The sequence below is a fragment of the Archocentrus centrarchus genome, unplaced genomic scaffold (assembly GCF_007364275.1).
Source record: "Archocentrus centrarchus isolate MPI-CPG fArcCen1 unplaced genomic scaffold, fArcCen1 scaffold_26_ctg1, whole genome shotgun sequence".
Lineage (NCBI taxonomy): Eukaryota > Metazoa > Chordata > Actinopteri > Cichliformes > Cichlidae > Archocentrus > Archocentrus centrarchus.
Genome location: NW_022060256.1, coordinates 4,831,203 through 4,850,286, shown reverse-complemented (window position 1 = coordinate 4,850,286; position 19,084 = coordinate 4,831,203). Strand labels below are relative to the sequence as shown.

At 44.4% G+C, this 19,084-nt stretch overlaps 2 protein-coding genes across 5 annotated transcripts in view; both read left to right on the top strand.

Annotated features, from left to right (window-relative positions):
• LOC115775922 (ral guanine nucleotide dissociation stimulator) overlaps positions 1-9,348 on the top strand; it is a 63,393-nt gene extending 54,045 nt beyond the window's left edge. For 3 of the 4 annotated variants that reach the window (XM_030723446.1, XM_030723445.1, XM_030723444.1), the window contains exons 9-18: positions 648-725; positions 1,048-1,134; positions 1,247-1,279; positions 1,386-1,507; positions 2,069-2,164; positions 2,266-2,470; positions 2,986-3,060; positions 3,581-3,847; positions 3,987-4,101; positions 4,443-4,618. In XM_030723446.1, the coding sequence (XP_030579306.1) occupies positions 648-725; positions 1,048-1,134; positions 1,247-1,279; positions 1,386-1,507; positions 2,069-2,164; positions 2,266-2,470; positions 2,986-3,060; positions 3,581-3,847; positions 3,987-4,101; positions 4,443-4,618 (1,254 nt within the window). Of the gene's footprint in view, positions 1-647; positions 726-1,047; positions 1,135-1,246; positions 1,280-1,385; positions 1,508-2,068; positions 2,165-2,265; positions 2,471-2,985; positions 3,061-3,580; positions 3,848-3,986; positions 4,102-4,442 lie in introns of all 4 variants that reach the window. The other variant, XM_030723443.1, reaches the window with a different exon arrangement.
• A 1,769-nt stretch (positions 9,349-11,117) lies between these two features.
• Positions 11,118-18,641, top strand: smarcb1a (SWI/SNF related BAF chromatin remodeling complex subunit B1a). The gene is made up of 9 exons (XM_030723524.1): positions 11,118-11,268; positions 13,131-13,242; positions 14,117-14,246; positions 14,934-15,071; positions 15,522-15,649; positions 15,735-15,901; positions 15,984-16,174; positions 17,589-17,720; positions 18,184-18,641. Exons 1-9 carry the CDS (start codon positions 11,185-11,187, stop codon positions 18,221-18,223), a joined length of 1,122 nt encoding a protein of 373 aa, XP_030579384.1. The 5' UTR covers positions 11,118-11,184; the 3' UTR covers positions 18,224-18,641.
• The last annotated feature ends 443 nt before the right edge of the window (positions 18,642-19,084 follow it).

Genomic DNA, 19,084 nt, shown 5'->3' with positions numbered 1-19,084 from the left:
GAAAGATACAGGGGAAGACACGCGGGCAAATTGGCGACAGGCCGGGACTCGAACCCGCACCGCAACGCAGCATATCTATATGGTCCGGCTTCCATATACCGGCTTCACCACTAAGTCACCCAGACACCCAATAATTCTGGCCTTTAAAAGTCCGCCGCCTTTGTTTCTAAAGCTGGGAAAATGTGTGCGGGTGATTTTGAGTTCAGGATTGTGAGTTGTGTTTCCTTTCCTCATTCCTCAGATTGCGCTTCCTCGACTCCTCTCCTCGCGTCTCAGCCGCTCCCACGAGAGATACGAGCGGAGGAGGCGAAGACGAGACACGAGGAGAGAAGAGGAGGAGGCCGAGCGAGGCCTCATTTTTAAATATCATGTTTGAAACAGCTACAGCTGTATTCAGTGATCTCAGGTTTAACAGTGTTCATGTGTTACAGTGTACTTTACGTACTTTATACTGTGGACTTAGTGCTCCTTTAACTTCTGTTTGTTTTACTAGTGTGACTGTAATAAAAGTGTGAGGCATGAACATTAGCTGAGAGAAGCTGTGTGCATTTAAACCATTTAAATCTGCTAACATATCTGATGTTGAAACAATGTAGCACAGAGAATGTTTATGTGCTTTAAAGTATCAAAACCTTTTGTTTCTGCAGGAGGGCACCTCCAAATTTGCAACTTTAGAAATCAACCCTAAACGAGCTCAGAGGCGACACCAGCAGCAGAGAGACCTGGTGAGACACATTTTCCTGAGCAGGTTTTTTTAATGCTCACAGCTACATCTAGAGGCAAAAGATGTCACTGCAGCCTCCTGTACTCTGTGTCAGGGGTATCAAAGCCCCTCCAAATTCCTGGTTTTCTTTACATTGAAGGAGTTCGAGCAGATTTTGGAAATGTGGGGACTGCCAGCTGATTTTTAAATTCCACTTTCAGGAAGTTTTCTGTGCCGTCTACAAATTCCCATAAGTGGTGATTAGCTTAAACTTCCACAGCTTCCTGCAGCGCTGACATAAATAACCCTGCCTGCATGTTTATCTCCACTCGTTCTGTAAACAGGGAGTGATGCAGGGGACCATTCCTTACCTGGGGACTTTCCTGACAGACCTGGTGATGATGGACACTGCCATGAAGGATTACACTGAGGTCAGACGCCTGATGGGAGTCGTTACTGTGATCACTTTTGTATTTGAAGCCTCCTTTCCAGGTTTGCGTTTTTAATTCACTGTCTAATGTTTTTTTTCTTCTTCTTTTTCAGGGCGGTCTGATCAACTTTGAAAAGAGAAGAAAGGTGATTTATTATTTATTTATTTATGGTTGGAATCATCTGAAAAAATAAATCTGCCAATCAGAATCCACTAAGCAAACCTGTTTTTGGCTCCGCCCTCTTTTTGCAGGAGTTTGAGGTGATCGCTCAGATCAAACTGCTCCAGCTGGCCTCCAACAACTACAATTTCACTCAGGACAGCCACTTCAGGGAGTGGTTCGCCGGCGTGGAGAAACTCAGCGAGGCAGAGAGGTCAGTCGTCATGTCTGTGAGCCCTCAGGAAAGCAGCAGGTCTGCAGTCAGTGAAAAGGGGAATTTAAAGAGACTTGGTGCTGTGTTTAAAAACAAATATCTATATCTCAGGTTTTGGCAGGAACACATGAAAAATTCACATGCTCCGAGGATTCTGGGAGTTTATTAAATGATTCACAGCACTGACTGCCAGCGTGTAGCGTGGGTTTGTCCTCAGTTTTACTGTCAGGACTAAAATATCAGTGTGTTTTGATGAAAATCAAATCACACTGAGCAGAAAATATCATTTTCAGTAATATTTAGTGCTGCTCTTGTTAAAACAAAGGTGATGCTGGAGGTCCGAGGAGGCAGTGAGGGGTTTAAAATAATAGAAAACCATTTAAAATGACAGGATCACTAACGGAAAGATGCCATGAGTAATCCACCGGGTTTATGCACCAAATCTGGAAGATCCATTCTTACCAACTTTAACTCGGATTCTCTGACAGATGCTTTGAGTAACAGCGTTATCTTGAGTGTAAATGATCATATTCTCTGTTGATGTCCTTCCTGCTCCTGCAGCTACAATCTGTCCTGTGAGATCGAGCCTCTGTCAGAGTCGGCGAGCAACACGCTCCGGGGCAAGAAGAACGGAGGGATCATGAAGCGCTGGAGCGAGTAAGTCACTGCGCTAATACGACTGTTTCAGACTCGACCGCCAGTCTTATCTCCATCATGGTAAAATGTCTCCTCCCCTCCCGCTGCTGTGTCGTGTGCAGCCGGCAGCTGACGGAGGCCGGCTCCAGCGGCGCCGCGGGCTCTCACTCCAAGTCCTTCGACCACACGCACTACAGACCATACCAAGGAGGCGGGGGGGACAGCGGCGACGCCCTCAGCGTCACCTCCGTCAGCTCGAGCGGGTCAGACCTGGAGGATGTGAACGCCAGCTTCCTGTCGGACTCGCCGGAGGGACACGAGAGAAAGGTAGAAAAGGCTGCACACCTGTATTTGCTGCCTCACTGTAAAACATGTGACAGCAGCTGTATGAGGAAAAAACAAAAATAACAGCATTCCTGTTGGGAACGTTTCCTCATAACTGAAGTCAAAGCAGGCACAAAAGCCAAACCTGTACGTGCTGAGATCACCTGAGGTTCACCCTTCAATCAAGGTGACGTGCACTTCTATCCAAATGATTTCTGCAAAAACAGAAACATTTCTACTAATTTGAAGTTAGGTTTCAGACCACTTTAGAAGTTATAAACATCCACTGTTTAACACACGCGCCATAAGTCCGTCTTCTCCACAACAGTCTTATTCAAACATGAATAAGAGCAGCCCACGCTGCCCCCTGGTGGTAGCTCACAGCTACAACAAGTAGACATGGCTCTGCCTGCTCGCGGCTTCAGAGTATGACCTCTGAACATCCTCTCCTGACCGTCTGTGTCAGTCCTCTGAGGATGTGCAGTGACTTTTTTTTTTTTTTTCTTGTCCCTCTCAAGACGTCGACTCCTTCGGTGAAACTAACTGTCTCAGCGCTGGGGAGAGAAGCTCCACCTGCAGATACGACCTCAACGGTAACCGTTATCTTCTTCTGTTCATGTCATACTGAAAACCTGATGTGGCTGTTTTGTAGCTGCGACGTGACTGTCTGCTAGCCGGGCCTGTTTGTGTGCATTTGGACTTTCCTTTGGTTATCTGCTTTGGTTAGTATGCTGCAAAGCTGCTCAGTAATTGAGGAATAATTAATATTAATTCTAATAATTCTCCAAAAGGCACAAACATAGCGGAGAGGTCCAGTTCAGTGACTCAGTTAGTGGAAATGAGGCCGAGCACACAGCCAGCAGTTACAGCCACGTGTCAGTTCTTAAACCTGAGCTTAAACCTGTTTAAGCTCTAATAAAATACAAATAGATGGCTGATTAAAATAAATCTGCTCTTACACTTATCATTAAGAAGGAGATTAGCTGGAGATACCAGAATGATTTACAGGCTGTAAGCAGGTTTATTTCTGCATAAAGGAACCGCGTGGAGTTTTTAGTTTTCCAGTATTGGCTTCATTTCTTGCACCGACCCCTCCCTCTGCTCCCCTTTCAGTTTTGGGAATGTACGTCTCTGTCGTCCCTCGACACCTCCGGGATGGGCTCCAGCTCCGGTTCAGCCTCCGGCTCCAGCAGCGCCTCTTCCTCCTCCGTCTCCTCCTCCACCCCGCTGTCGGCCTCGCGCTCGCACAAACGCTCGGTGTCAGCGGTGTCGAACTACTCGACTCTGTCGCTGCCGTTGTACAACCAGCAGGTGGACGACTGCTGCATCATCAGGGTCAGCCTGGACGTGGAGAACGGCAACATGTACAAGAGCATCCTGGTGAGGGCAGAAAAACAGCTTTTAGGCTTTGAGGGCAACCGAACTCGGCCGTCTCTGCGTGTTTAAAATCGTGATGTCGTTGTTTTTACGTTTCAAACACACCGATGCAGCGGCGTTTAATGTTCTGTCCCTGATTCAGGTGACGAGTCAGGACAAGACTCCAGCGGTGATCAGGAAGGCCATGATCAAACACAACCTGGAGCGAGAGAAGACCGAGGACTACGAACTCATGCAGAAAATCTCTGAGGACAAAGGTGATCATTTCATGTACTTATTAATAGGTTTTATACAGTAAGTACAATATGATGGTGCGTTTATTGAAACAAAAAGTAGATTAACAGAAAGTAAATGTAAATGATGACGTAAGTTACTGATGCAAACTGGAAAACAGGCCATAAAAATGTGGACGGATGTCTCATAAACACAGTCATTAATGGTATAAGCTGAATTATGTGTTTGGTGTTAATTGTTCATTTAAAATGAATTGAACCACAGCTTTATTGACTTGATCCTTATTTGATGATAAAGAATTGATTTTCTTTCATTTCCCCTGAAAGTGACCACATGCTGCTTCTCTCTCTCTCTCCCTCCGCAGAGCTCCGGATCCCGGACAACGCCAACGTCTTCTACGCCATGAACTCCACTGCCAACTACGACTTCGTGCTGAAGAAGCGCGGCCTGGCCCGGCCGGTGCGGCCCAAGAACGTGGCCAGCTCGACGCTTCCTCGCATGAAACAGAAGGGACTGAAAATCGCTAAAGGGATTTTCTGAGGAGAAACTCGCAACTTCCTGCCTCCTCTTCCTCCTCCTCCACTCACCCCTTTCTTCTCCTCCTCCTCCTCCTCCTCGTTCACCTTCTCTGACCTCCGCTCGTCAGCTTCTGCTCAGGTGCTTGAGTTTTTGCTCAGACAAAAACTGGAGATCCAAGAGGAGGAATTACCAAGTGAACCTTTCTGAGGACTACCAGGAAGCAGAGGAGCACCTCAACACTTTAACTGTCGCGTCATCGGGACCCTCCGAGGACGTCAAAGGCCGAAGGACGCGTCTGTGGGGGAAAAACGAGGCGTGTTAGCTGCTCGGAGTCCTTCAGCCTGAGTGTCCGTGCCGGCTCGTGAAAAGCAGTTCGATCTCCCGGTCCTTTACGTTTTTGTTTACAGCTGTTTACATCTTCACATCACTCGGTCAGTTCAGGCGTTTCTGAACCTTCAACAAAAACACTTCTTGGTTTTTTTTTTTTTTCTTTTTGCTTGTTTTTTTTAAACCCTGCGGCCGCACTCATCCCTGTATGATACCCTTCAGTGTTCACGCTCGCACCCTCCTGCCGTGGAGCGAACATTAACGGACAAAAGGTGTCTGAATGTGTTTCTAATTTTTCAGGGAGCTTTTGTTGCAAGTGCACCGCCTCCGCCTTCGCCCCGGCGGTCCCTGATGTCGACGGTGTTTGTGGGACTGCGGCGCTCGAAGGTTTCGCTCTCCGCCGTCTCAGCATTTCAACACCAGCGACGCTGACGCAGGCGCGGAGGAATCTGGAGTCTTCGAACTCCTGAACGCTGCCAGAAACATGGTGTCAAAATCCAGTGGGCACAGCCATGAATCACACGCCACTGTTTTCTTTTTTATTATTAATGAATCGTAACCACTACACGGAGAAGGATGCAGCAAACGGGACAGAAACACGAGCTGAGAACAAGACAGAAAAACTGAGTGTATATATCGATTAACACCATCTGTGCAGTATATTCTTTTCAAACGGACCACGAGATTTTGTTAACAGACTCGACACTTTGTTTTCTCTTTGTACATTTGTTTGCATCTCTCTCTTTGATATGGTGCTGCTACTTTCTGAAGACGGCATAATGAGCTGCACCTCACTTTTGTTTTTTCCTCTTCCTCCTGACCGCCGGCCGCCGTGTTAGAAAACCACAGAAATGCCTGAGAGACACGAGGCGTTACAGAGTTGATGAGGGGATAACCTGTCGCTTCTTTAACCCCGGGCCGCTCTGCCCGGAGGAATCGATAGATGTGTGTTAGCTGTGCTCCCGACATGGCGGCTCGTGCTTCATGTCCATCAGTTTCCAAACGTGCCAGATTAGCGCTGCGGTATCGTCCGTGGTTTTTGTGTGTCGGTGGTGACAGCAGAGTCTTTCCTCTCTGGGCTCCAGCAGTAACGTGAAAAAGTAGATTTGGGTGAATTTTAGCTTCTGTGTTCTCGTTAACGTGCAGAGGAGCTTCTGAAGGTTCTGCGTGCAGGAGCCCAGGCGAAGGACGGTGACGCTGCCAGACTGAACGCGAGGGAACAAACTCTTCTCTTTATTCTCTCTGTTTCTTTAAAGGAAAAATCCAACCTAAAACACACTCACGCAGTTTTTGGTGACTTGCTTCAGATATTTGTGGTTGGTATTCCATTCCTGTGGATGCTAAGTGACCGAACTAACAGCAGAAATGCTAACAGCTAAACTGAAACCAGATACGTCCTCCACACAAAGCAGCTTCTCATTTCTAACTTTCAGGTCTTCTTTTTTTTTTTGGCCAATTAAGACCAAACGTTGAAACTCTGTCTCCAGTTTTTAAAAGTAGAGCCCTATAAAAGCTCTTAGATGGTCCCCTGATCTACATACTCAGCTGTTACTCTGCATTCACACGCTCCTTGGATGGTCCTGTCTCCCAGTTTGGGAAGTTATTCCTCTGATTTCAGGCTTTTCATGTGCTTTTAAGTTGTGGAAACAACAAAGATGAAGAAGATGATCACTAATGGGACCATAATTTACAAAACTGAGATTCTGCTCTATTCACTGAGGCTTGAATCTGGCATTTGAGACCATAAACTCAACAGGAAAGAGATTCCTGAAGTCATAAATCATGTCAGTAGTAGGATTATTTTCTTATGCAACCAGAAGTCTATTTGGACCTTCAGGAGTCGCCCCCTGCTGGCCATTAGAAAGCCTGCAGGCTTAAAGGACTTTTCAGAAATGTCACCCATCTTTTATATACAGTCTATTATAACTACTGTAGGCTAGTAAGCAGCAGATGCTAATGTTTGTCATGTTTGCATCATGTATTAGAGCAGATAAACACACATTTACATTTAGGTGTTTGTTTCACTTCACCTGCTGGACTTTTACGTACGTTTTTGTCAGTGCTGTTGCAAAGCATTCTGGGAAATGGAGGACATCACAAATTTAGGGAAATATAGGTCACCAGATACACTTAATGACGAAAATCTGAGGTTGGATTTTTCCTAATGTGTTGTTCACCTTGTGAGTTGGCCTGCACCTCGACCGTGTTTTGCCTTTTTTTTTTTTTCATCTGCATGAAGGTCACACATTAAGGATCAAACGAATGAAGCGCCCATTTAAAAAAAAAAAAAAAGTGAAAGCAATAAGGTGATGATCAGCAGGAGGCACGGCGTCGGGCTGTCGTGGGTGTTGCTCGGGCCACTGTGGCGTGAAATCCTTCGCTGTTGAACACTGTGACCTTCGACCCTTTCACTCTGCCCTCTCTGCCTGTTGATCGGCGCGTCCTGTCGAGCACTGTGAACCCAAACGTCTCATTCCCTCCTAATGATGTCGTAGTGAAAATCTGCCCTTTGCCCATCGCGCCGGCGAGCAGCGAAGGCGGCAGGCTTGACCCTACATGTGCCAAAAAAACAGAAAAAGGTTGAACAGACGGCTCCTCTGCCTTTTCACGGTGAAAAAAAAAAAGTTTGTTTGTTTACTGTTGTTTTCTGGAAGAAAAAAAAAGGGGAGAACACTATGGAAAAACGTGTGGACCCATTTTCCTGTGGAGACTGTTGTCCGAGAAACTTGAAGCAGACGTGTTGGTCAGGAGCTGCCGGAAAACCTGCACTTTCCTGTTTTAAAATCTTTTTATTCCAACCAAACGTCACAGGCCGAATTATATGAAGGGGAAATAAAATCCCGCACGCTGTCAACCGCTGTGTAACATTATGGTGTGTAAGAACATGTTACACCAGACACAGAGAGACTCTGACCATGTTTTGGTAATTAAAATTAAATAATGTGGTAAAACCTGCGCTCGGGCAGGATTTTTGTTTTTTAAGGGTCTCAGCCTCATGTGGCCAATAGTGGAACTACAGTTTTGGCACTTCTAGCATGAGCTTAACTTTTTCATCCCGGGAGTTTGGACTTTGCTGACACTTCATCAATGGGCTGAAATTAATTCAAGTTTGAGGTCTTCCCGCCTTTGGCCTCGACTTTCTAGAGGAAAATAGTCCAAACCCATAACTAGCAACACATTTGAATATTCCACTTGTAGTCTGCCCTCTGGTGGCATTTTCATGTGTTACATGGCCTCAATTCAGCATAGACAAAACAGCATCTGTTTTTTGATGGTACTGGAACTCCTGCTGTCAGTATTTCTAAATAGTTCATCAGTTTTCTCCAGCTTATCGAGCTCAGGGTTGTGGTTGGGCTGCAGCTGGAGGCAGCTGCCGTTGGGCGACACCCCGGGACAGGTCGCCAGTCTGTCGCAAGGCTAACACAGAGATTAACACTCAAATTCACACCAGTGGAAAATTTAGAATCCCAGGTTAGCCTAACCTTTCCCATCTTTAGATTAGGAGGAGGCCGGACACAGACAGAACATGCAAACTCCACACAGAAAGGCTGGCTGGTGGATTTGAACGCAGGACCTTCTTGCTGTGAGGCGATGGTGCTAACCACCACATTATCGTGATATCACCCATCCAGTCAGTGCAGCGTGTAGCCTTATCCCCGGCTCTTTGTGTAACAGGACCTTAAAAACCGTCTCTTTGATAAATTGTTTCATTCTCTTACATGATGTCACAAATTGATCAGAGGTTATAAATGAGCTGCTTTATACCCTCTGTCTGATCTGTTCTCAGCGTCTCCCACACGTGGGTTAGTAAAATACAGAACATCCCCAGCCTCGAGTTTTACTTTTCCAAACACAACCTGAATGCAGCATCAGTTCTGTCCCTGTGCTGTTTGGTTGGAACAGAAAAGTTTGTATTTTTGAGGCCGTTTCTGTGGACGTTTTCCGCAGCAGCTCCATCTCGCAGACCTTTGAGGCGACCTTCCTGACCCTGCGAGTGTTTCTGTGCTGGTGAAGTTGACGTGATGGACCGCTCTGTGTCGTCGTAGCCCGTGCTGACAGTGACATACCTTTTGTGATTTGACCTGATTCTGTGCGAGTTTGAACAAAAAAAACAAAAAAGGCTGCGTTTACAAGAAAAAACAGAACAAAGTGGAAACCAGCTGGTGTGGTGTGTGTGTGTGTGTGTGTGTGTGTTTCCTTTTTTATTATTATTTTGTTCCCCTGAACTGTGCTCGGGTGCCATTTCCCATTTTAACAAAAGGATTTCAGAACTTTTTCTAACTGCTTCTTTGTTTTCCTTTCCCCAAGAACACAAAAACCTGTGTAGAAAACAAAAACTGTCCTTGATTGTCTTTATTTATTAATTTGTATATAAAGATTTTGTTTTGCATTGTACATTCTCTCCTTTCTTGGTTAGAGATTAATATATTCATGTATATATGAATAAACATGAAGTTTATAAAAGTAAAAGGATTTTGTGCTTCTGTTTTAAGGTTTTTAAAGAGGAATAAAAATAAATAAACCCTCTGTCAGGTTAAAATAATCTGGTCCTTAACAGCTCTTAAAATCAGGTAAACAGACTCAAACAAACAAATATACTGTCAGTGCATATTTAACAAAAATGCAGCCGCAGTGAGAAAAACACTCATTCAGTGTCTTGTTGAACCACTTTTAGCAGCAAAAACATCTTTCAAAAACTCTTTTAATCAAGCTTATAGTTAACGTTGGATCAGGTGACCCTGAACCCTCCCTTAGTTATGCTGCAGTAGGCCTAGGCTGCTGGGGGGGTTCCCACTGAGTGTTTCTTCCTTGCTCTCTGGGTTTATACCCGACTGCATTTAATCATTAGTTATTATTAACCTCGTTTTTGGTTTGGTTGCAACGTGACCAAACATCTCTGCTTTAGTCTGTCCGGTCCTCTCGTTCCAGGAGTCTTGTGCTGCTTTAGAGAAAAGAGGCTTTCTCCTGGCAGCCCTTCCAAACAAGCCACGGGTGTTCAGCCTTTTTCTAATTGTGCTGTCAGGAACTTCAACATTTAACCTGTTAACTGGGGCCTGCGGAGTCCGGGAAGTAGCTCTTGGATGTTCTGGTCTGACCTCGGGGTGAATTTGCTGGGAAGTCCAGTCCTGGGAAGATCGGCAGCTGTGCTGAATGTTTTCCATTTTCCACTGTGAATAATTCTCACTGTAGAATGATGGACTTAAAAAATGGCAATGACCTTATAACCTTTCCCAGACTGATGGGCAGCAACGATTCCTTCTCTGAGATCATTGCTGGTATCTTTTCACTTTGGCGTTGTGTTAATGCACCTGAATACTCCAGACCAGCATACTGACAAAGCTTCTGATTTTATGGAGGTGTTCACACTTTGTGATCATGAGTTTATTGAGCACATTTGATTATCAGCTCCTGGCTGCTACTGACCTTCTTAATTCCGACGGGAGCAGTAAGGATGGACTTAGTTTTTCACACGTTTCTGCATTTTGGCTGCTTTTGTTTAATAGTGAGACAGTGTTCTCATTTACCACAGTTTACGCCTGCAAGGACCAGATTATGTTGTATGATCTGATTTGTAATGGAGGGTGTTTTATGACGACTGCCGGCCTCCTTTAAGCTTGAGAAATGGAGAAACATTTACTTTTAATGAGACTCACCTGAAACTGCAGATCATGTTGGAAGCTTCAGGGTATAGTAGGTATGACAATCAGATTTAAATCAGATTTAATGTGTTCTGCTGTTAAATGCAGCAGTTTGGGGACAGTAGTTGTTAATTGTTGTGACAGAGGGATAGCAGCAGGGTGAGCTGGAGGCAGATGATTGGCTGTGGTGTCCCCTAAAGAAGAAGAAACTGTTCCAGCAAACACACGTCAGATATAATTTTTTTAATAACTTTATTTATCAATTTGTACAAACATTAAGGCATATGAAATTACATTGATAGCTACCCAACTAAAGGCTCCAGTGCAGTGGAACAACAACAAAAGAAACAAAATCACAATCAATTAAAAAAAATAACGTAAAAAGGGCAACTTAGAACTTTTAAAGGGCTTTTATATATGATAGAAAACCATTGAAAAAAGTACAGAAATTAGGGGTAACTTTCATAAAACTGGAGTTATTGTCAGATTTCAGTTTGTTTCCAAATATTTACCGTCAACGTTATCGACCGACAGGTTGCTCGACGCGGCTGCTGTGCGTCATCTAACCGCGCTCGTAGTCGTTTGCGCCTGCGCAGTGGCACGGAGCTTTGTTATTCCAGTATGGCGCTGAGCAAAACGTTTGGACAAAAACCGGTGAAATTTCAGCTCGAGGAGGATGGAGACTATTACATGATCGGGTCGGAGGTCAGTATTTAATCTGTTCGAGAAGCCGCTGCTGTGAACATTTACGTGTTTGAGCTCATAACGCGTCATTTAAGTTGGCGACCATTCCGCTAGCTTAGATTAGCTTAGCTGAGCTAACGACGCTGAAGCGCCTTCATTGATTGCAGATTTGCTGTTAAATTAATTCAGAACCTAAACACGGAGGAAAGAAATCCACCTGTTTTCTGGTGCGTCAGAGTGATGTTTAAATTGAAAACCTTAACCCGGATATTTGCTCGGGTTCTGCCCCAGAGCTGCTATTAATTAGCCGGGTAGTTAGCGGTGTCACCAGTTAATCTGAAACACCGGGGGAATTAAACCGAACAATGAGCCAATTTTACTCGATTTTTGTCCTTCCTGGGATTTAGTCCAAATTATCTTATCGCCTGATATTTCATAGCATCATTGCGGGTTTGTAGGTGTGTTTGGCGTTGTGTTGCTCAAGCTAACATCGCAGCATTGTCAAACTGTGGGGCTCCTTGTTGGCTGTGCAGGCATTTTCCAGCACTTTCCGACATCATACATCACCCGACTGCCCCCTTCATAGTCTGTGACTGTTTTAGGAGTAGTTACAAGTTTGTTCTGGAAACTTTAACTTCTTCTACATTCATCAAACAAGCAGCACTTCACTGGCCTTTAAATGCTAAACCTCGGTATAATTGTTTAATATTGCAGTGACATGAATTCCAATAGCTGACCAAAAAATTTGCATCAAGGTGCTGCCGCAAACCAGGCAAAAAGGGAGACGCACACAGGTGTCAATTAAAATACGGTTTCATTTAAATTACAGAAACAAAGAACTTGAACTTAGCTTTGGCGTGTATACTTCAGCTTCGTGTGTGAGAGATGGTGTATTCAGTGCTGTTTAGTGCAGGAAATCAGAAAGGCAGAAAAATAGGTGGATGGATACATCTACTATGTGGCTCTGTGAGCAACAGTTAAATATTTGGCACGTGGCAGTATAGCAAGTTCTCAGCTGACACTTTTTAAGTAGACATCAGTCTGAGGTGTTTCTTTGAAACGATTTGGCCTTGTTCTGAGACTTTATGGCAGTAATTACTTGCTTTGTATCACTTAAAGGTGCGCTACAAGGTGAGATTGGATTAGTGAGGTCTGTTCAGCTTAACGCTGTCCTTTTCAGCATCAGGAAGTGATGGTTTTGTTTTACCTGGCTAGATCACCATGGTAACTTAACACTGAACCTGATCCAGAGCACGTTAATGCTCACTAATTCACTTGCAGTGTGTGTAAATGTTCTTATCTTGAGTTCAGGAAACCTGCAGTTTTGTTCTTACGGCCATGCTGGTATTTTAGTGAATCAGAGTCGTCATAGACCAAAAAAAAGGCAGATCTGCACTAAGCTTATCCTGTAGTCATTGTGCTCACACAGCGTTTTTGTAGATTTCCCCCATATCATTGTGAAGTAAAATCCCCACATTGCTAATTGTTTGTAACTTGATACCTGGGAAAAAATGGAAATAAGACTTAAAATAGCTGCTGTTGATGATTTGATTACCTTAATAATGTAGGCACTGATCAGATGAGTGAGGGGGCGTGACAGTACCTCAGCCAGGCGCGTGGGAATCGAAAAGCCTGATGGCTGTGGGCACAAATGATTTTCTGTATCTCAGATGTTTTTGTCATAACAGTAACAGGTGATATGTTAGGATATAGCTGCAACTCAAGGTTATTGCACAGTTTTTCCTTTATTAATCAGCTGATTTATGTAAACTTTAACGTGTACCATTTTATTTAGCATGCAGTCTAATTACCCTCATGAATCTTTTTAACCAAAGTGTCCCGTCTTTGCATCTCCTCTTGTCCGTCTCTCTTTGTTTGTCCAGGTGGGAAACTACCTTCGCATGTTCAGAGGCTCCCTGTATAAAAGGTACCCGTCATTATGGAGAAAACTGGCATCGGTAGAAGAACGGAAGAAAATCGTGGAGTCATCACACGGTCAGTAGAAAGCAGCTCCGTTTCTTCTCAGGGGCTTTCAAGGGCAGATCCTGTTGTATAAAAATTGCCTACAGCTCAGCAGGGGGCACTCACGAGTTACACCTCAGTGAGTCTGAGCTAAACTGCTGCATCTGCTTCCAGGCAAGCAGCACTGAGAATATGTTTGAACTGAAATAAAATGAGATTCATGTAATTTTTCTTACATTGAAGCCAGTTTTATAAAAGGATTTATGACAGGACCGGTGCCTTTATGGGAACCGTTTCCAAAGAATAACCCAAATAAATGTCGTCAGCATAATTACGTCACATCAGAAACTTCATTAGTATATAAGAAACAGCTGGTAGTGGTGGTGGTGGTTGAAGGTGATGCTGTCTGGAGGCCTCTGCTGCTGCTGCAGTTTTCAGGAAATGTGGTAAAAGTATTTTATGTGCTTTTTTAAATACTTAAAACTGGGTAAACTGTTTTCACTCAGTTTAGATTAGCATCATTTCTAATTACAGATGATTTATTCACCTAAAAGATTTCATTTTTGGCTTAACTGTCCAATTTATTTTAGAGTTTAGATCAGATCCACAGAAACACGTTAAAGCACCAAAGTCACACAGAGATCAGCAGACCACGTTTTCTGAGCTGCTCTTTAAACCTGAAGGTGCAGCTTCAAACCTCAAGTTATTTTTGATCAGTGGATTTGAGAGTTCATGTTGGTGTTTCTCTTTGCAGAAGTACAGATTTGGTTCTGTTTTATTTCTGCTTCAGAGGTATGATGTGGTGGAGGTTATGTAACACTGACACACTGTTTTATTTGTCCCACCTTCACCTCAGCGGCTGCTGCTTTGTTGCTGATTTGAATCTTCTCTCCTTCTTCTCATTCAGATCATGGCTACACTCAGCTGGCCACCAGCGTGACTCTGCTGAAGGCTTCAGAGGTCGAGGAGATCCTTGAAGGGAATGACGAGAAGTACAAAGCGGTGTCCATCAGCACTGAGCCCCCCGCCTACCTCAGGTACCCCATCACAGCTCCCCAAATGTGTTTCAGCATAATTTTAATCATTTATTTGTAACAGCAGAGATCTGTGTTCAGTCGTGTAGACAATAACAGAAAAATATGAGAGATTAAAGGTGGAGAAAACATCTTAATATGTATTAAAGAAACAGATAATTGCATTAAAATGGTCCAAAAAGGCACCAACATGGTTGAGAGCTCCAGTTCAGTGAGTCCAGTTAGTTTCTCCAGCTGTTTGTAAGGCTATCCACAGAGATGAAGAAGATTGGCTGTAAATATGCTCATTTCTTCTTTAACGTGATGATATGTGGGGACTGACTCACTGTTGAAGCCAGCTTCAAGTGGCCGTTAGAGGAAGTGCAGTTTTTGGCAGCTCTCCCTGGATGTTGCTGTTATACAGACATCTTAAAGCAGACGTGCACTTCCTGTTGTGAAGCTCTGCTCTTCTAAAACCTCCTTCCACCTCAACCCTCCAGATAAGAAAATCAGTAACTGTCAACAAGGAGCTCGTCTGTCCTTGAGGTCTTTAGTAGAGACAAAACAAACGATAGCCTGGTCCCAAAACTGTGGCTAACCTTTTTCAGGCCTACCCAGATAGAGAAGTCGGCTCCAAACAGTCCATTACATGCAGAACGTAACACATTATTTACTTTAGATTTGAATCTCTCTCTGTTGGTCTCCCACCAGGGAACAGAAGGCAAAGAGGAACAGTCAGTGGGTTCCCACGCTGCCCAACAGTTCCCACCATCTGGACGCCGTGCCCTGCTCCACCACCATCAACCGCAGCCGACTGGGCCGCGACAAGAAGAGGACCTTCCCCCTGTGGTGAGCATCGAGCTGCCGGAGAGGCTGAAGAGCATTTTAACTTGATGAAGTCTAAGAAAACAGCTGCAGTGCATTAAAGCCAACACCCGCTCTCTTTCAGAGATCAGATTTTATGGTGCCGGGCTAAAGTTGTCACTGTTTCTAACAAAAATAACAATGACCTTCCTTTTCTAATATCTCTGATTATCTGTCATGTGAATAGAAACAAATACAGCTGAAGCAGATTAAAACAGATGTCAGTTTGTCATATTTTTAAATTAATGTATTTATAATAATGCGAAAATATCCTTTTTATATTATTTTTTTGTACATTTGATGACAAATAAATTGCATTGATTGACAGGGTGATTTTTATGTGCTTACAGTTTTACTATATTAAATAAAGTAGCTTCCTCATTTTAATATCTTTGACTCAGGGCTAATGTCTAATGTGTGGCATCATTTTCCCAGCTTTGATGACCACGATCCAGCAGTGATCCATGAAAACGCCACCCAGTCTGAAGTTCTTGTTCCGATCCGCCTGGATATGGAGATCGAGGGGCAGAAGCTCAGGGATGCTTTCACCTGGAATATGAACGGTAACGTCACATCCTCTCAGCCTGGAAATGTAGTCTGTCAGCACAGAACGGTCAATTTATTCTCCTTTTCTGGAATTTTTTTCAGAAAAGCTCATTTCGCCAGAGATGTTCGCTGAGATCCTGTGTGACGACCTGGACCTCAACCCGCTGGCCTTCGTCCCTGCCATCGCGTCCGCCATCCGCCAGCAGATCGAGTCTTATCCGACAGACAGCCTCCTGGAGGACCAGACAGACCAGAGGGTGATCATCAAGGTGATGCTCGCTGCCAGTTAAACTCACGTTTGCACCTTCAGTACAAGTTTAACCGGGCTCTGCTCTCCTCTCCTCGTTGCAGCTGAACATCCATGTTGGGAACATCTCTCTGGTGGACCAGTTTGAGTGGGACATGTCAGAGAGGGAGAACTCACCGGAGAAGTTCGCTCTGAAGCTTTGCTCTGAGCTCGGCCTCGGCGGGGAGTTTGTCACCACCATCGCTTACAGCATCCGCGGTCAGCTGAGCTGGCACCAGAGGACGTACGCCTTCAGGTACGCAGTCATAACGGCGGCACTGAGCGAGTCCAGACAAATAATGAACTCACAAAGTGATACCAGAACTGATAGTTTAATAAAGTCCTTCAAATTTACTGAATATTATGAATGTGTGAGCTAAGTTTTACTACGGGGGGGGGGGGGGGGGGGGGGGGCTCTTGGCTCTGTATGTCAAACAGTGGATATATCTGAGCTAGACGTCTGCTTACGAGGGGCAGCCAGTCAGAAGAAAGTTGGATTAAAGGGGGAGGAGCTTAAACAGGTTATTGCAGACAGGATGAACTGAGGGGCTGAGCTGAGGCCCAGTATCAGATAAACAAGGATTATCTGGAATTGTCATGCAGAGCTGCTTTAGTTGCATCCAAGAATGAAAATATGGAGCTGAAAATGAGCAGAAAGAGTCATTTGTTAAAGGGAACCCAATCAGTTATAAACAGTTTATTGATAACATTCAGAAAATGTTTAAAGTCTTAAAGGTTTTTTGAGATTCGCAGTATCCCGGGTTTCTGCAGCTCTCGGCCAAAAGGCCAAAATAATTTTCAGTTTAATGTTAAACTGATTAAAAAACCCAACCAGTTATTCTTTGTACCCATTCAGCCGTCTGTTTTCTTGAAAGCTCTACACGGCCGTAACATGCACCGGTTTATTTGTGAGTGATCATTTTTACAAATAGTACATTTTATTCTTTGATATTTAAAAAGTCTTCAGGTAAACTCTGACCTTACAGAAACCCCAAGCAGCAGCTGCTGAAATTCGTCTGTTTGTGTGTGTTTGCTGTTGGTGCAGCGGTCGTGTGGCTGCGACCTTTGACCGGTCAGACGTTGACAGGGGTCGAATTCGGGTCAGTCTGGCTGGTCTCGTCTGCTCGTCCTTTGGGTGAAACGTTGCCGCCTGTCTGCTACAGGAGCAGCTGATCTCTGCCTCAGCTGGACATCAGCTGTGGCAGAAACACTTGAGAACTGTTTGTTTTGCTGCTTATTTCATGGCAACGAAATATGATTGATGAAGTGTTTTCACTGCAAGCAGTGCAAAGAAAAGTCAGGCTGAACAGAGTTCAGCATCGAGGAGTGTGGTAACGAGCTCCTGCCCTTGTTTGCTCGCGAAGGCGGTCAGCAGCTACAAAAACACGAGTTCAGATCTGTTTTTGTGCCTCAGCTTCCCACGCTTGTTTCTGCATATTTTTAATCCCTGCGTGATGTTTCCAAAATATCTGCAAAGTCGGGAATTTTATCTGTTTCGGGACTGAAAACATGATAAACATTGTCGTTGCATAAAGCAATATTTAGCTAATGTAACAAACTGTCAGGTAATCGTCTTTGAAGCATCACTGAAAAGCTCGCGCTGCAGCAGGAAGTGCTCGTTATAGTCAAGGAAACTAAATTAAAGTCTTTGTTGGGTTTTTCTTTGGCAGTGAGAACCCTCTGCCCACAGTGGAGATAGCAATAAGAAACACAGGTGATGCTGACCAGTGGTGCCCCCTGCTGGAGACGCTGACGGACGCAGAGATGGAGAAGAAGATCAGAGACCAGGACAGAAACACAAGGTGGGTGTCGGCTTATTGAAACCAATCAGATCATTTGAATGTGCCACTTGCAGCTCTGCTAAATTTGGAGGAGCATCGGTTCTTCCTTTGTGCTGCTTTCTCACTCAGGTCTGCCTTAAGCCTGTATTTACTGTGCATGCACGTGCACTTCTCATTACCGTAACTCCTCGAGGTTTTTGGGCTGCAGAGAAAATTCAAATTGTTACGGAAAAATTAGTTATTGTCTAGTTTTATAGGCAAAATTACAAAATAAGGCCAGACGACCTGTATAGTACTTTGGTGATGAAGGGTTAAAAACAGGATTTTTAATTTGGTGACATAAATTTGATATTTTACAAAACCGTGTGGGTCTCATTCTGCTGTGGGACTGCCTCCATGATTTGAGGTTATTCTGGTTGAGTTTATCCTGCTGTTGTATTTCGGGAGCGCCTCCACTCACGCCCTCTTCTTCTTCGCTCCACAGGCGAATGAGGCGACTGGCGAACACAGCACCTGCGTGGTAAATGAAGCAGCATCGGTGCCCCCTACTGGAACGGCGCTCATACGATTGAGGTATGAGGCCATCTCGGTTTGCAACATCGGCCGTGAAGACTCTCCTCCGTCACAGGCTGGACGTTTTTGTGCTCGGCCTGGACCTCCGTCAGCTGTTCCCCGTGTTGTTGTTATTTTTCTATTATTAATATTGATATTCTGTTCTGTTTGGCAAAGACCCCGGTAAGAAATGCCCTCCTTTGTGTGTCCCTCCTGACCCTCAGCGTGGAGAAGCTGCTCTCTCACTTTGACCACTGACTGTCTGTACCTGACCACAGAGGGAGAAAACACACACCACCAGTCTCAGATAATATATTATGTTGTATTTGTTGTCCTTTTTTGTACATTTTAATAATTCTTACAAAATGATAATAAAAAAAACAGAAAGCGCTTGGTGTGCCATCAGGTTTACCGCTGAGTTTGTTGCTGTTATTGTTATTAAATGAAGTTCAATAACAGGTTCAGCTGCAGAGGGACGACCCAGGTGTAGGAGCAGCTGATTTGAAGGCTGCAGATTTAACCTCCTGAGACCCCGCGTCCACATATTGGGACATTACATTTTGGCTTTGCTGCACCTTAAACTTCAAGTCATGTTGTTTTTGTTGTTGTGCTATAAAATAATCCCAGTGTCCACATCTGAGGACATCTTTTTTTCTCACAAAAGTATGTAACGAAATACAACTTCCTGTTCAAAGAGGAAGTTTAGTATATATACATATCAGGTCCATCTAATCACAAATATCTAAGAGAAATTGAAAATGCATTGGAAACAGGAGCTCGGGTCTCAGGAGGTTAATTAAGTCTTAAGAAGCTGGAACGAGTGACCATTTAAA